The 17,136-nt window shown below is 31.5% G+C and overlaps 1 protein-coding gene across 5 annotated transcripts in view; it reads right to left on the reverse strand.

Moving 5' to 3' along the window:
• The window catches only part of Ten-m (teneurin transmembrane protein Ten-m), a 67,639-nt gene that overhangs the window by 2,174 nt on the left and 48,329 nt on the right, over positions 1-17,136 (reverse strand). For 2 of the 5 annotated variants that reach the window (XM_089227949.1, XM_089227950.1), the window contains exons 3-31: positions 16,248-16,469; positions 15,736-15,820; positions 13,918-14,120; positions 12,853-13,779; positions 11,532-11,809; positions 10,498-10,714; positions 9,890-10,084; positions 9,614-9,823; positions 9,134-9,469; positions 8,557-8,764; positions 7,875-7,901; positions 6,794-7,010; positions 6,544-6,720; positions 5,759-6,420; positions 5,438-5,673; positions 4,930-5,373; positions 4,163-4,343; positions 3,516-4,099; positions 3,186-3,431; positions 2,940-3,108; positions 2,692-2,869; positions 2,345-2,627; positions 2,105-2,276; positions 1,768-2,025; positions 1,470-1,698; positions 1,050-1,369; positions 644-987; positions 360-520; positions 12-287 (exon numbers count right to left, since the gene is read on the reverse strand). In XM_089227949.1, the coding sequence (XP_089084075.1) occupies positions 12-287; positions 360-520; positions 644-987; positions 1,050-1,369; positions 1,470-1,698; positions 1,768-2,025; positions 2,105-2,276; positions 2,345-2,627; positions 2,692-2,869; positions 2,940-3,108; positions 3,186-3,431; positions 3,516-4,099; positions 4,163-4,343; positions 4,930-5,373; positions 5,438-5,673; positions 5,759-6,420; positions 6,544-6,720; positions 6,794-7,010; positions 7,875-7,901; positions 8,557-8,764; positions 9,134-9,469; positions 9,614-9,823; positions 9,890-10,084; positions 10,498-10,714; positions 11,532-11,809; positions 12,853-13,779; positions 13,918-14,120; positions 15,736-15,820; positions 16,248-16,469 (8,045 nt within the window). The remainder of the gene's footprint in view (positions 1-11; positions 288-359; positions 521-643; positions 988-1,049; positions 1,370-1,469; positions 1,699-1,767; positions 2,026-2,104; positions 2,277-2,344; positions 2,628-2,691; positions 2,870-2,939; positions 3,109-3,185; positions 3,432-3,515; positions 4,100-4,162; positions 4,344-4,929; positions 5,374-5,437; positions 5,674-5,758; positions 6,421-6,543; positions 6,721-6,793; positions 7,011-7,874; positions 7,902-8,556; positions 8,765-9,133; positions 9,470-9,613; positions 9,824-9,889; positions 10,085-10,497; positions 10,715-11,531; positions 11,810-12,852; positions 13,780-13,917; positions 14,121-15,735; positions 15,821-16,247; positions 16,470-17,136) is intronic. The other 3 variants (XM_015510553.2, XM_015510555.2, XM_015510556.2) reach the window with 3 other exon arrangements.

A 17,136-nucleotide genomic window follows, 5' to 3' on the forward strand; every position in this document is an offset into this window, starting at 1 on the left:
TAAAAATGTACCTTAACGAAATAGAAGAGGTCTTTGTCATGTTGTTCAAAATGTAAGTCCAAGAAATACGATCCGTTGAACACAGACATGACAACATCTTGTACGACGCTGTTGTCACCGTCCACTACAGATATTAATGCTAAACCTTCGTTGCTGCGCGATACCAATACGCCCTCACCAAATATGGATCTCTGGAATGCCACTCTAGGCAACAGGTTTCTTGTCTGGGTTTCCATCTTCAATAGTGGCTCGGGAATGAATCCGAATTCACCAAAAAGTGACATTTCCTTTAATATAAAAAATAAACAGAACCATTTAAAGTAACACATTCATAACATTAGTGGTTATTCTTTAAATACCTTTTCTACAATACACTGCAGTCCGGATACGACATTAAATTGAGGAGTAAGTTGTGGAGAAGATACTTTTGCACTAGGTTGATGAAGTTGAATTCTGGTGTAAGACGATCCAATCATGTTTCCAATATCATAACCATAAAGTTTCAACCAACTGTTCAAGTCTATAAGACACCAAAAAATGTTTCAAATAACAAACCAACTATAATTCTTAAGTGTACAATATAATACGTCCTTATTTTTTTTATTTTTGTTGCATAAAATGTTTTAATAGTATTATTACACACCTGTCATATAATTAATATTTTGCGCACTACTCGAACTGATAGGATCATTATTTTGGAATCTATAGATAAATATGTCTGTGGGGTAGCTAAGTCTAGATGATAATCGTTCCCAGTCAGGAGTGATCCATTGACCAACAGAAGGATCGTACCACTTTTTATCAAGATATATCAGCCTAGTATGTGGATCTAAAATTCCTCCGTGGAAGTCGACTGGAATATATAAATCCGGATGGCTATCTTTTCTGAGCCCACCAAAAGGTGTTCTTGTTATTTCTTTAACTATGTTTCCAGAAACATCGAAAACAGCCAATGGAGATCCGTTTTGATCAGTAGCAACAAAAAATCTAGCATAAACAAGATTTCATTAATTACATGTCATATCATTAGTTTAGTGTATACCATTTACCTTTGTTCTGGAGAATCAATTGCAATCAAAGTATTTCTATCGTCATACAGGTAGTGGAAAGTTCTTCCAGTACTTGGATAATGTATAGCCATTACTAAATTAGGCCGTTGAGGATCAGTATAAAGAAACTGAGTTACGTTTTCTCCGGCGTTTCTAATACCTAATAATCGATTTTTGTGATCGTAGTAATAAGAAACACTAAAACGGTCACTTTCAGTAGCATCACTGAGTAATCCCATATCGTTATAGTTTAAATGTGTTTCTCCTCGTTTGGATACAAAACCACGTGTATCATAACTATAAAGTTGAACGTCAGCTACCTACAAATATACAACATTGTTTTGGTTTTAGTTATGAAACATTCTATTTATTTGTATAGTTGTAGTAAGCTATGGTGATAAAATCTAAACCGTATCTCACCTGAACCACTCTATCACCAACATCATAACCCAATGTTAATTTTTGACCGTAGTCCATGATACCAATTATATTTCCATTTTCATCATAGATGTACTTCCAGTCACTACTACCAGCTACTTCAAACAAATGACCATCAGCACTATATGTCATTGTATTTTGAATTTTTGTTCTGCCAAGTGTAATCTTTTGAGATGAAATTCTATTTCTAACATCATATTCTAATTCCATTCTATATATTTTATAAAAAAAAATAGTAATTAATATCAATGCTCGCCGAAATATTTACACAAAAACGTACCTATACACGTCCATAGACTTAATGTTGGTCATTATCGACTTCAAACGACCGTGATTGTCATATTCAGATATAGAGAAAAATTGTTTAGCGGTATCATGTATGACTGTTTTATTAAAAGTATTTTTGTAGATTCTCAAATCACTAATGCTTTCTAATGTCCCAATATTTTGATTATATTTCAGTTTTAACTGAGAAAGTTCTTTATTGCCGATGGTAACATCAATAGAAGTTACTCGTGCATTACCATCTGTTTGGTATCTATAAAATAATGATGAAAAAATAATATAATTAAGAAAGTAGTAGCTTTATATTTTTATTATGTGAATAATTAACTTACTTCAAATGCGTATTATGTAATCCACATTTCGCACTGAACAAATAACGTTCGTCTTTGATCATACCCAGATGATAACGAATTTCATGTTTTAACTCGAAACCAGGTTCAACTACATTTATATTTTTTACCAAATTTGTATTGGCTTGATAGGTATAGTGTATAGATAAAAGTCCTTAAAAAATATTATTTGTATTAAAATTGTGCTTGACTTAAAAAAAAAATAATAGTATTTATACGTACCAGCTAATATTATTTCAATGTTTCCATGTTGGTCATATAAGTAAGATACACGGCCGGATTGATGTGGATAAATTTTTGCCAAAATGTTCGTGTTGTCATCGTATCTTAATTCGTATGGGTGTGGGCTTACTGGTGAATGATATTGGTACTTATAGAAGCCTAATGACGTTTGTATTGAAAAAGCGTGTATGTGTCCTCTTGGAGTTGTTAGTGACTGAAGAGCACCAGATTCGTCGTATTGTAATAAGTAATCACTTCCTCTTGGGGTAGTTACTTTCAATGGCTGTACAAAATTTTTTATTAAATATCTAATAATAATATAAGTTATCTTATACTCAAAAACTTACCAAACTGCTAAACATATCTTTGAAAACGTAAAGCGTAGATTTGCCATCCGCATAACGAATTTCAGCTAGTCGACCAGCTCTATCATAACCATACATTTCTTTAAGGTCACCCCAACGCCATACACTAAGTCTACTAAAACGATCATATGTCAACTCCACTTCTGAATATATTTTGTTCCTGTCAAATCAAATTAATAGATGCAGTTCAATACAGTTAAATAATAAACTATAATTTTATATAAATTTACCTAGGTCCCCATCTAAACGGTCTTCCAGCGATATCGTAGGTTATATTTATTAGTTCAATGTGTTCGTCAATAAATGCTGCAACGGTCCCACTATCCCTGTCAAACTCGAGGGATACGATATTTTCACCATTTATTCGTAATTTTTTACCCACTTGTGCAACAGATTTAGCTGTAAATTAAATGGAATTATTTAACATTTGATTCTAATGACCTATTATTTATTTATTCTTTTATAAATATTTTTACCTTCACCCGGTTTCAATTTGCCTCCCGATTGTCCTCTTAAATAGTATCTCCATTCAAACCTATTGGCCAATTCAGATCCTATTTCAGTTTTTAATTTTCCTGGCACAGGGTAGCTTTCCACTAATACTGAGTTTGCTTCCATTAGTACTGCATAAGGAACTGACTCAATTGTCACTCGATTTCCCCAAGACGTCTCAGATACAATATCACCTTCACTAGTTATTGATGTATGTTCCTCTGAACCACCTTTTAAATAATGAATATATAATATTTAAGTACCTAATCGATTTAAAATATATTATCTGATCAAAATTGAAATTAAAAATTTACCTAATTTTGTTTCTACAGACGTTCCTTTAATCAACATTGTCATTGGTTGACTATCATCATTATATACCATTACTGTAGCACCTTTTGCGCTCAAGTCAAATGCCAATCTAATGAGTTTTCCAGTAGGCGTAACAGCACCAGTTAATCGTCCAAAATCGTCGTAAGTATATACATAGCCCCTACCAGCTGAATCTAGCTTTGACCGTAATAATCCAGACGGTCCATAATAATCAAAGGTTATATTATAATTGTCAGGAGTGTTAACCTCCGTTAATAGTTTCATACGAGACATGCGTAATCTACATTTTTGGCCTTTAGTATTTTCGATTGAATTGACTTGCTGTGCATGATCTCTTAATAAGAATACTTTATTTCCAGCTGCATCAGTAACAGAACTTAGTTTTCCACTACTGGTGAATTGATTGTAAGTAAATTGATAGCTAGTCTCCCCAGTAAGAATATTACGAGTTGTGATATGTTGACCAAAACGGTTGAAAACATAAAGTTCTTGAGTAGTTGGTGAATAAACTTCGTATTCGCGGGTAGCTGACGCTTCTGGTGACCTCGACATAATAGATCTTATTCTGAAAAATGTATAGGACATAAATAAATTATAAAAATAAAGCTAATATATTTTAGAAATGTACCTATAATTTGCTTGATCTGCTACATGGACTACACCATCAGGAGATACAGTAATTGATGAAATCGTATTAAACTTTGCAGTTGCTGCCAAATAATGGTCTTCTTCATAGCAGTCACACCCACGGTCCAAACAATTACATTTTGATTCAGTACCGGCGAATCGTGAAATCTTACCTTCAGTACCTAAAATATAAATATTATATTACAATGTAATTATTTTAATCCAAGGTTTTACTTCAAGTGTATGCAGTTTTCTGTATGTATTATAATTTATGTTTAAACTTAAATTTATTGAGTAATAAATCTGAAGCATGATAGTAAATAAAATTTGAAAAAAAAACACGAGCAAATAACATAAAATTAAATATTAACATTCACTTAAATTTTAATTGTCTATAATCAGAGTTAAATTTTCAAGGCATTTAGATTAGCTTTACACTATTTATGTTATGAAACCATTTTCACTTTTCTACGATACGTCAGTAATAACTTAGAATAATAACAGCCTTTAATATTATGTGAAATAATTTACAAAATCATATTATATTAATAATTATATAATATATTATGCCAACTATTTTAATGCTGATGTAAAAAAAGGAACTATTAAGAATGTAAAATATCCTAAATACGTAATAATTATGTTATTTTATTATCAGTTTTATTTGACTGTAGAAATTATATTGAAATGATTGTAAAATAAATTAACCATTTTTTGAATAAAAATTTATGTATCAAATTTATTTTTTCAACAAACGTCAAAACTTACTTATGACTCTAATCCTATTTGTTCTCTGTGAATCCGATTCAGCGACATACATATTTCCATTAGGCGCAAATGCAATACTTTGAGGCATAACTAATGCAGTTTGTATAGCTAATTCTTGATCTGTATTCAAGACAGTACGTCCAACGGGTGGGCAATGCATTGGACGGCCAGCAATGACTTTTAACCTATTGTCTGTGGTCAATTTCAGTACCATGTGGTCATCGATGATGTGTAAAGTATTATCTAGAGGATTGATGCTAAGATCAGTTGGCCATCTTAAATGTACTTCGCCTGTGTTTAAGGTCCCTTCACAAGGTATAGGTTTCCAGTGTGATTTATGCATATGATTACCAATCAAAGTGGATACTAAACCATCTTTGTCTACCATTCGAATATTTGTCCCATCGGCAAAGTATAAAATGTTATCTGAAGATATAGCAACACCTAAAAGAATAATGTATAATAATATAATGAATTTAATATTAATATCATTCATTGATTGGTGTACCTTTGGGGTAAGCTAGTTTCGCATCTCTAGCTAATGCACCATCTCCACAATGCGCTTCATCTCCCGGTAGACAACGTTCACCTGATCCAACTGCTGGTTCCCAGTTATGATCTGGGTCAGAAAAATTATTTGGGTTTTTAACTTTTAGAATTTGATGACTCTCTGGATCAGAAATAAACAATGATCCATCTAAAGGACTAACGGCGATATGATATCGATATGACACCCTCGTAACACTGTAAAAAAATGTATTAGATAATTATTATTTCGTTATAAGTAATAAAAATTATGGTTAAAATTAAAATTAAATTGTATCCTTACTTTAATCTAACAACGGTTTTCACTGTACCATCTGTCATAATACGTCGAATTAAATTAAAATCACCCACATATATGGAGCCATCTGGGGCAGAAGCTAATGCGACCGGAGCCAAAAGTCTCTGTTTTAAGCCATTATCACCATCACAGTCTATACAATCTAATGGTCTCTGATGTCCATCGCCCATAGTAGTCAATATAATTCTAGGCTTTTGCTTTAAATAAATATTCGATCCATCACCTTTTTGCAGTATGCCTTCGTGAAAGTTGTAGCGATGGTGAATATCTAGATTCCAAGAGCCTACTTCTGATATACTCATATCGTTTCCACTCAGTTTGGTTGTCTGAACGTCCCACACAATATTTCGGCAATCGGTATACTCATATCCGACCTTGACCAAAGCTGTTGTGACTCCATATACGTTTTGGCGATAAACATTAAGTCTGTTCCAAGCGTACGTATATTTTATAACAGGATCAGCCTCGAACGTTTTTTCAAAAAGTATTCCTTCTATAGTTATTCGTAAGTGAATCAATTTCAAAGTCGATGGGATTGTCTCGGGCGTGAGTTGTAATTGTATTGTAGACAAATATCCAGCTGATCTAGAGCTATGATAAACCAAATTTAACCCTGTTCCCGGAATTTGGAAGCTTTCTTGTACAACCTAATTTAAATAAAATATTTATATATTGAAAAATAATACAGATATCAATTTATTTACGTTAGAATATTAAATTTGAAAAGAATAAAATATTAATATGTCAAATACAAAAATGTAAATATTAACCTGAGATTCAGCTAAAACCGCACTCTTATCAGACCAAGATCCTTGAAAACCATGTTTCCAGGATGCTAATACAACGGGTTTCATAAGGTCATAATCGTGAGCTTTGCACGCTTGTCCGCTAAGCTGAATTCCTTTATCTTCTGTCAATGACATCACTATTGTCTCAATAATAACAATCTGCCGATATAAAATTTAAATACAAAAGTTAGATGAATCATATAATTTTAAATATCACCCAAATAAACATTACTTCATTCCAAGGAACGTTTACAATTTGAGTCTGTGCTTTAAATGGACTTCTACCAAACTGCAAAGTAACAGCTCCTCCTCCATTTACCAATAAATCAAACCAACCATCTTCACGAGTTAACGTGAATCCTTCAGGTGCAATGTTCGTGCTTACCCGAACACCCATTAATCCCATTCCAGTTGACGTAACAACTCGACCACGGATAACAGCCGATCGGCTAAATAAAATAAATATTTTGTTTAATTCCAACGCCTTTTTGTGTTTGAATTAAAACCAACAAATCTAATTTACTGTATTTAACGTGCTATGCATAAAAATATTGAAACAATAATAAAATAAAAATAAAAAAACAATATCCAACTAAGTAAAAGAAAATTATTTAGGGATATTACTTCACATTTTATTTTTAAACTGAAAAACAATTTTAATTTAATTTTTTTATTGTATCTGTTTCTCCCACATAGAGCATATATATTTTTAAATTTTATTACACAAAATAACAAAATTCAAATCTATATCACTTGAATGATTATAAAAATCATACGACAAAGCATCAAGTGATAGAATTTGAGTTACATATCTAATTATTTCCAATTAATGGAACCAAACACAAAACGTCACAATTTATTAAAACGACACAAACATGTACAACTACAAATGAAGAATAAAGCTTTGACGAGTACACAATACAAAGGGGTTTTTTTTTGGATAAAAGCGTATAGGTCATGCAAGCAAAAGCTCTGTTTATGCCTAATCAAATAGTGAAATATATTTAATTTAACACATCGTGTAGCATTGAAGAAATTCCTATCAATACTTAATAATCAATAGGTACTTAAATATTAATCTTTTTGAAACTTAATATGAATTTTTTATTTTATAAATGTTTGAATTGATTCTTTTTTTATTTGGTATTAAAATATTATTTGTGTGAGAAATGCTAATTTATGCTAAGCGAAATATATAGGAGAAGACGAAAGAAAATATAAAAACACCCGTAAATATATGAAAGGAGTTATATTTCCCTTCAAAAATAATACAAAATCAAATTCATTCTGGGCAAACTATGGCCATTTCTTACCTCGTGTTGAAGTGACTCCAGAAAATGCTGGAAACAAGATAATATTCGAAAGAAAGCGTTAGGCTTTAGTTTAATAATAAAAAAAAGTATATAGATATTTTTATTTAATTTTTTGCACTTTTTAATGAAAAATATGAATCCCTATTAGTACACATTAAGCATAGGTACACATTAAGCTGCTTGGTAGTCGTTAATTGTAATGTTAAATGCAAGCACTACCTTTCAACATTTGCATATAACAATTTAGTTTAATAATATATATATTTAAAAAAAGGTTAATTTTTTTAATTTTCTTTTATGTGATATCGTTTATATGCATATGCTGAGAAGTGATGCTAAAGACATTTAATCTATAGAAACTGGAACATTAAGGAAAGGATATTTTCACATGGGCACAACGCAGTTTCAATAGAAAGATTCAAGACAGAAAACATTGAAGGTAACACCATTCACAATAAACACAATCACTTAAGAATTTCAACTTATATAATACATAGATATGTGTTTATTATTTTCTGGCATTCCGATATTCTCTCAATAATGTCATATTATAACATTTCAGAGAACTCCGGAGTTTCTAGTGTAATTTACTAGTCCTATTTGTTCCCCGAGTACAAAAAAGTATGAATTTTATTCAGTCATTACAGAATAGATTAAAAATAATAATATACTTAAAAATTACCTTTCGTTGAATGTATCAGGTCTAACGTAATTTTGAAGACTGCCTTCTTCGATTAAAAATTTTGTTCGTTCAAAAAACGATGCAGTTATTGCCGGAGGCTGTTTACGCAAGAGTATGTCGATGGGCTTTGGCGATGACACGCAGTGCTGACTACTGCGGCATAAATGGTTTAAACAACACTCCGGATCTTCACAGTCCATAAGACCATCTGGACAAACACAATATTATAGTTGAATTATATATTTCGTACAACGATACATAGCTCATTAGAAAATTTGTTTTTTTCCACATTATCCAAAAGTAAAATTACCCGAATCCTGATTAATATTTTACATAGTATAACTGATACCGTCTCAAAATAAGGATGTTTATATTAATAATTCAATTTTTATTTTTTGGGAAGAAGGGGTGCTCTAGAAAGTGTTAATTTTATAGAAGATCTCTCGTGTTCACCTTGGCCTAACTCAGAGTATATAATATTTTATATGACTAACTAAATTTTGAATACATTTAACTATTATTTCCGCTGGATTTTTACTGTTATACACTAATAATGCCACATCTGAAATATAATTACCTTTGTCATTATCAATATTATCGTTACAGTCTCGTTCTAATTGAGTATTACAATCCAAACCATCCCATCCATCGGAGCATTTACATTGCCATACGTTGTCACTATTGACACGACACTGCCCGTGTCCAGAACAACTATTCGGACATCCTTCGAGCGTACAATGTTTTCCATTCCAACCAGTGACGCACAAACAAGTGCCATTTTTGCATTGTCCATGCTCATTGCATCGGTTATCACATAGTTTTAAATTGCAATACTGACCAGACCAACCAGAATGACAGGCACAAGTATCTCCTACACAATGTCCATGTGTACCACAGTCCAAGTCACACAATTCTACAAATAAAAATATATTATCTACGTTAAAACTTAAAACGATCATCTGATACAGAACATATTAAGTTATATATAGTAAAAAATATACTAAATTAATTGTGTAAGATTGTTATCTGAGGAAAGTATGAGAGAAATATATTTTACCTTTAGAACAGTCTTCGCCAGACCACATGGGTTCACACTGACACGTCTGTGCTTCCAAATCGAACGTTCCATGTCCCGAACAGTCGGGCAGACATTGTAGGGCATCTTTATCCATCTCATCGCAGTTCACACCTTTCCAACCTTTTTTGCAAATACAAGTTCCCTCAACACAAACTCCATGGCCACTACAATTTGGATTTGGACAGTCCACTACATTTAAAAAAAAAAAATGTATTAATCATAATGCTTTGAATATATTGATTTTTAAAACTTTACCTTCTGAACAAAATTTCCCTTTGAATCCAAGGGCACAAATACATTTACCATTTGTACAGTAACCGTGACCATTGCAATCAGCCACCTCACATTCATCGTGTCTCAGATTACACTCTTTGCCTTTCCATCCAGGATTGCACTGGCATTCACCATTGATGTACTCGCCTCTTTGGCTGCATAATACTGGACAAACACCTTTAATATAAAAACAAAAATTAATATTCATTCATTCATTTTATTGCATAAAGCTAGTTAAAAAATTAAACACAAACATTATAACATGCTATTAAAAGCACACCTCAAATATTATGCGTTTAAAATTTAAAAAAAATATTAGTAACATAATATTATGGTTCCATAATTATTGACCATCATTCTTAACACAAACTTTAATTGTGTTAAAACAATAATATTATTCATAATGAAATAATAATAATAACAAGGCAATAAAATATTATTAAACATAACAATTTAAAAAAAAAATGTTAGTAAAATGTATTTAAAAAAAAAGTGAATGATTTTCAAATTGGCCGAAGAGTAGAATTTCAGATACGCCTGTAGAAAAAAAAAAATAAATACAATTTTCAATAAAATGTTAGTCTACTTACTGTCACTGCAATCGTCTCCGCTAAATCCAGGGTTGCACTGACAATGTCCTACCATACATTCCCCTTTACCACTACAGCCATTAGGACAACTTAAAGTCATGTCTTGCGAAACTGATGTTGAGAAAGTCAGCGTAGTTAAATCCCCATCGTCATTATACATCGATACAAACCAATGACCTGGTTCCAGATAATGTGTGACTTCTTTTTTAATGATCGGCTGTTAAATGAAGATATATTATTTGTATTAAAATATGTATTTAATCAATTAATAATATACTATAAGGTATAATCAACAGAAATCTTGATTGGTTTTCAAAATAATACGATAATAATTTGACGTTATTTCCAGTAACACTGACAGATTATTCAAATTATATTAACATTTATCTAATTATATACTTTTGGTATAAATTTAACAAATATAATTCAATTAGGTGCCAAATGTCAATAATAGTAATTTGTTGCACTCAATTGTTATGTTCATGATAACATAAATTGCTAACCATTTTCAACATTAATGAATTAACATGTCATAATATTTTATGTACAAGTACCTAAAATCTACAGGCTACAAAATATTCAATGTTATTGTAATTCAAAAATAAATGACAACTAATGATGAATTTTAGAAATAAATTTTTCAACAAATATAAAAATGTTATATCAATAGTAGGTAATATGCCAATATGGTCATTAATGTTATTGAAATCTTAACTAAAAATGCAAAATTATTTAAATATTTATTAATTTTGATAAAATATTTAATAGGATACCTGCCTTTATTAAATCATTAGAGTATTAATCAAAATTATTTATTCCGGCAAAACATTTACTATTGAAAGCGAGTTATCTAATTGGTTTTGAACTTTTTATTTCAAATTCGTCGTCATATTATAGGTCAATGTACATTTTTTTTTTTTTTTTTTTTTTAATTGTCTTACTGGAAATTTACAATACAATCAAAACAACTACAATAATACAAATTTCTAAATCACATATGTGAAAAGTTATATTATAGTGTTTGATAAACTTACATGTGTGGACCTGATTTGTCGAGATTGGAAGCCATTGAGCAACTCCAATATCTCGTATTGGGTGTGCGTGGGTAGTGCGTTCCTCCTTCCATACACAGCAATGCTGGCGCCTCTCGGAAAGTCATAGTTGAACCGTACGTAGGCAGCCCGCGGATGATAAAACTGGACATTCCAGTAGCCGAATGCCGGTATTTCTCCGTCAATTTTATCGCCTAATGTTATCTGCGCAAAAGTAGTACCGTCGGGTGGTGCTGTCCTGACTGGGAATAACTTTGACCCTACACGAAAACGAAACAATAAGTAAAAATCCAGTAATGATTATTCACATTAAACATTGCAATATGCTACCGTGACAATAATGTTAAATGTAACTCAATTTTATATATCTACGGGGAAACAAATGGCGTTTTTATTTTATTTTTTTAATTAAGTGTAAAACGTAATTAAATCCTACACATAAATGGAAATTAAATAAAAATTTTTTCTCGTACCAAATGGTTTATGAATAAATATGTGAAATAATTTTTTATAATATTGACCAATGACCGTTCACATTAACGAGGTTATTTTGTAGCACATTGCAACATCAATAAATTGCCTACCATTATAACTACGTGCTATTATTTTTAATGATATTTTCTTGTGGAAATAATTGAAACCTTTATCACATATAATTTACGCATATTATCAAATACTTATTAAAAATTAAATGTCATTATTCATTTAAATTATTTGTAGACTGAAAAATATAGTAAATTTATGTATACAATTTAAAAAGCTAGCTTATATTTTAAGTAAATTTGTTAGTGTAGTATATAATGAGGACTATTAAAGTTTAATGTGCAAATTATGTTCCCGATATCATTCAATTTAATACAAAATATATATTAATACAAAAGCTAATAGTACCTATGTACACTACAGTTTTTGTGTATTTACGAAATACTATACATCGATTGACGATTAGTTATATTAGGTATGTACGTAATAGAATAATAATATCAATTATATTAATACTAAAATAAATCATCTAAACTACTAAAAAGTGAAATAAGATATTCTAAGCACCATTACCAAAACCATCTACGGAATTCAAAACAATGCATAAGTATGAAATATAGGTACAATAGTTTCAATCACCAAGCACTAATCAAATAATTTAAATTAAAAAAAAAATTAAAACAGAATATTATGTTAAAAACAGGTGGCTAAACTTCGAACAATATGAAGCTACTTCTATGGACCAGCTTATAAATTTGTTATGGTCGCCGTCTTCGTTTTCGTCACGTTCTAATGTATACATGAGATAGTAACGACTTACCTGTTTCACAAAACAGCAAAACGGGAGGAGGACACGTAATGACGTCCACAGTTTGTTTGGGAAATTCAGTTGTTGAGTACTCTGTCGTCGAAATCATATCGGACGTCATGTTATCAATCGGTGAGAATGTCGAAGAGATTGTCGGTACGATATTAGCCGTGGTCATTCGATCGTCTTCGTCGTCATCTTGATCAAGACATGGACAGAAACAATCGCATTCTGCGCCGGGTGATTGTAGCAATGGTGGCATTGAGTTCACGGGCTTCGGAACGGCAGGGGCTCTTACCGGTTCAACTTGTTCAGCTCTGGGCAACGACAGGGACAGGGAATACATTGGACTTCCTACTGTGTCACCGTCGGATGCTATCGTCAGATTTACCCGGATACGGTGTTCGGAATCCAAAGGCACTATATCCACACTTTCAGCCATAACGTTGCCATCGTCATCGTCGTCGTTGTCGTCATCGGAATCCTTCCGATACACGATCATATCAGACGCTTGCCGTTTTCGATGTTTACGCGTCAGCGGTAACCGTTTGGACGACGAAGACTTGGATATCATAATGGCGTCGTTTATTTTTCGGGGAAAAGCTCTGTTAGTATTTACGTAAAGCATGCGAGAGGATAAACTATCTATTACCGAGTTATCATGCTGCACTACCATACCATCACCGTTAGCTCCAACGTCATCATCACCGCCGTCAAGCAATTCCAGTGGTCGGTGATTTTGACGTTGTCGTTCCAAACTACGCTTACTACGTGTGCGGGTTTCTAGGTCTCGTAGACCCCACCTACCTGTGTTCTCCGAAGTTTTAGTGTGGTTCAGCGATTTCGGCATGGCCAGTGAGTCACCATTTCCGCCATTCTCATCGACCAGCACCGAACACGATGCTGGACCTTGGTACGATAACCGCAAAAGGTTTGATGCTGAAAATCAAATGAATAAACACTTGTATACCTTTTTTCGTTTAAGTTTTATGGATTATTATACAAAGAATATTATTTTTATCATTATTATTTATTAATATTTAATACGGTACGAATAAACGTATTTTGAAAACTTACACGTGATATAAGTTAATGCAACAGCCATCAATAAGCACACAATTATCAACACTATTGACGTGCACTTCCATGAACACCGGGAAGCGAAACCTTTTTGGAACTGGAACCGGGAGGCGGATGAAAAATGATGAGAAGACGTAGGTCGTCTCAGGTTATTCCTGACTGGTAGTACCGGCATGCCTGCACCGTAACCTAAAGAGCACCTGTAATCATACAATTATTTTAATAAAATATTTAAGCAATTCTCAGATAAACAGAAATAATTACGATTTAAGATTATAATATAATATATTGTCTTGTTAGAATTACTTATTTGTAGGTTAGGTTTTCATATTATAGAATATAAAATGGTAAAATATGTATTTATATTGTTAAAATATTCTAAAATACGTAAAGATGTATATAAATAATAATAATTATACAAATAAAACAATTTGATAAACGCTGAATTACTTTGATGATAAACATCATAAACATAATAATTTAAAATACGAATTATATAATAAAATATAAACATAAACATAAACGATATTGAATTAGATTTAAATATATCATTGAAATTTCAAAAGCTTCGTTTGGAATCACGTATGTGATTAGAACATTTCTAATACACATTTGAATAAACAATATTTCCCACAATTTTGTTTCAACATTTTTAGTCATTGTTTTTAGATTCTGAGCGGAGTGAGTTGTATGTGTTTTTATATTTATTTATTTATTTATTTTGTTTCTGTCATAACGTTTTGGGGTAGTAAGCAAGTTTACGAGCATTCAAAGTTTGAATTTTGACAAAATACGTAAAAACCACACAAATTTTAAGTTAGAAATTCATATAAAAATGTATTTTTAAATCTAAGATTTAAAATTTTTTAATAATCTATAATATATCTTAGGAAGATAAACCGTCTCAGCTCAGAATCGTTTTTCGTATACAATGATATAATATCATTAGATTCAAACCTACTATACAGCAGAGCGATAACCAATTTTCTGTTTTTTTTTTTTTTTGTATTGGTTCAATAAATCATTATATTTTCTGACTTTCTATCAATTTTTTTTCATTTTGACTGAATGTTACAGTCGAAATATTAAATAATATGTTACATTCAAAAACATTCAAAATAAAAAATACAACACTCGTATTATTGACATTACTCAACAAATTTTAATTTGGATTGGATGCAGTAAAAAAATAAACTAATCAAAATGCAGTAAATCTTATCATATTATTATAAATATTATTTAAAAAAAAAACGAAACCTGTATTAGATACAATAATAATAATTATGACAAAAGTTCTACTCAGTATTACAATTCAATGCTGACGTACTCGACATAAATGCCAATAAATTACGTGTACGTATATCAGAGAGATTTCTACCACAGTGATATCATTGCACGGAAACGATGAAGGGGGAAATTGTGTGGTCAGCAGAACCCTCTCTGTTTTTAAAAGTAATTTGCGGGCGTTTCCATTAGCTAGTTAGAATTCGTTTTTCAAAACGGTCCCCAGAACGAAGCCCATTAAGTAATATCAATAATACCATATGTAATGGCTCCTTTCATTATGACTGATTTATGTTTTTGAACCCTTTCCAAAACAAAACAAAAAATATTTGACACTGGGACGCTCGAGTCTTGTTTCCGACACGTGTTTACGTATAGGTAAAAACCGAGTATGTCAATCATAATCAAGATATCAAAATAAATGCTTATACATAATTAATATAGCTATAAATCAACTTTACCAGCTTAACTGATAACTTTAATAACATAATATTTCATTTCACCAACAATTATTGAATATTTTGAACAAACCTTTCCGATGATTTATGAATATCAGTCTTAGAAGGACTACTGCATGATGACGTATTCTTGTAGTCCAACACACTTTTCGTCATATCTGTAATAAGATAAAAGTATTTAATTATATTCATTATAAAAATATTCTAATGTAGTGTACGGTTTACTTAAAAAAGGACTCAAAATTAATATTGCACTATGTTTATTTCAAGACTATAATAATATTATAATCAGTTCAAAATCACTGTCCCTTCCCCTTCGCTTAAGAAAGTGTTAACTCAACTGTATGATTTAAAAAGGAGAATTTCTAGATGCATTATTCACGGCTCGGCGTTTTCTCCGATGTTCGGAATAATAATTGAGAGCCCTCCAACTTTTCTCAAACCCGTCTTTATCGTCATTGTTTGCTAATGACGTTTCTTTTTTTTATTTTATTTTAAAGGATATCGTTAAATATTTTCAGTTAAGTGGAACAGAAATAAAGATGAAGAAAATCCCTTAGTATTATTACTGTGCATGATACATACCAGGCTGTATATAAACGGACCCGGAAGCAGTTCTTATGACACAATTGGATGGTTCAAAGTCTAAGTCCATCGGGTGTTGATGGTCTCCTGCAAGATGTACCATCGTGCCGGCATTGGATCCCTGCCCAGAACCCTTCAGCCGACCGTTCAACCTACTCATCGTGCCTGGATTTCTAGGTGGCACATCGGGTGGATTTCTCAAAGAATCGTTAAGCAGACAACCTGGAAATGAAATGTATACAATTAAAACCAACGCCAAATTTATTTTCTTAAACAACTAGTTATATTATCAGTAGGTATCTATATTTCCTATGAGTATTATATTCAACTTTTTTGTAAATCAATATAATATATAGAGATGAGACAATTTATTTTTTATTTAAATGTTTATTTATTTATTTATTTTTGTAAATTAACACTAGGTATATAAAACTTTCAATGACAGCGTATTTTACATTGGTAAATAATTAACATATTAATGTTTAAGATTATTTTACGAAATGCCGTAATGTTTGTTTATTTGAAAAACATACAAAAATTTTAAAAAACAACAAAATAATAAGTTGTTATTTTCTATGAAAGTTTAGTGTTTGTATGTATAAATAATAATATATACACACCATTAATACTTAAACATTATAAATCATAAATACAGTTCAACGAAACTAAGTAAGAACTATAGCAAAAAGGAAACGAGGAGAAGAGCGGAACAAAACCTAAAGATAACTTTCTACTGAGAACCGTATAGTCGGATCCCGTTCGACACCTCTAACCAACACCCCCTCCGCCACAAAATAGCAATTGATTCTGGTCGTAATACCGTGAGCTCGCATCAGGATTAAAACTGTGGGGATGAAGACGACAAGAGTGAAGTCTGTAATCGGAATAA

This window comes from Diuraphis noxia, unplaced genomic scaffold, assembly GCF_037042655.1.
Source record: "Diuraphis noxia isolate RWA-SAM2 unplaced genomic scaffold, SU_Dnox_SAM2 contig0004, whole genome shotgun sequence".
NCBI lineage: Eukaryota > Metazoa > Arthropoda > Insecta > Hemiptera > Aphididae > Diuraphis > Diuraphis noxia.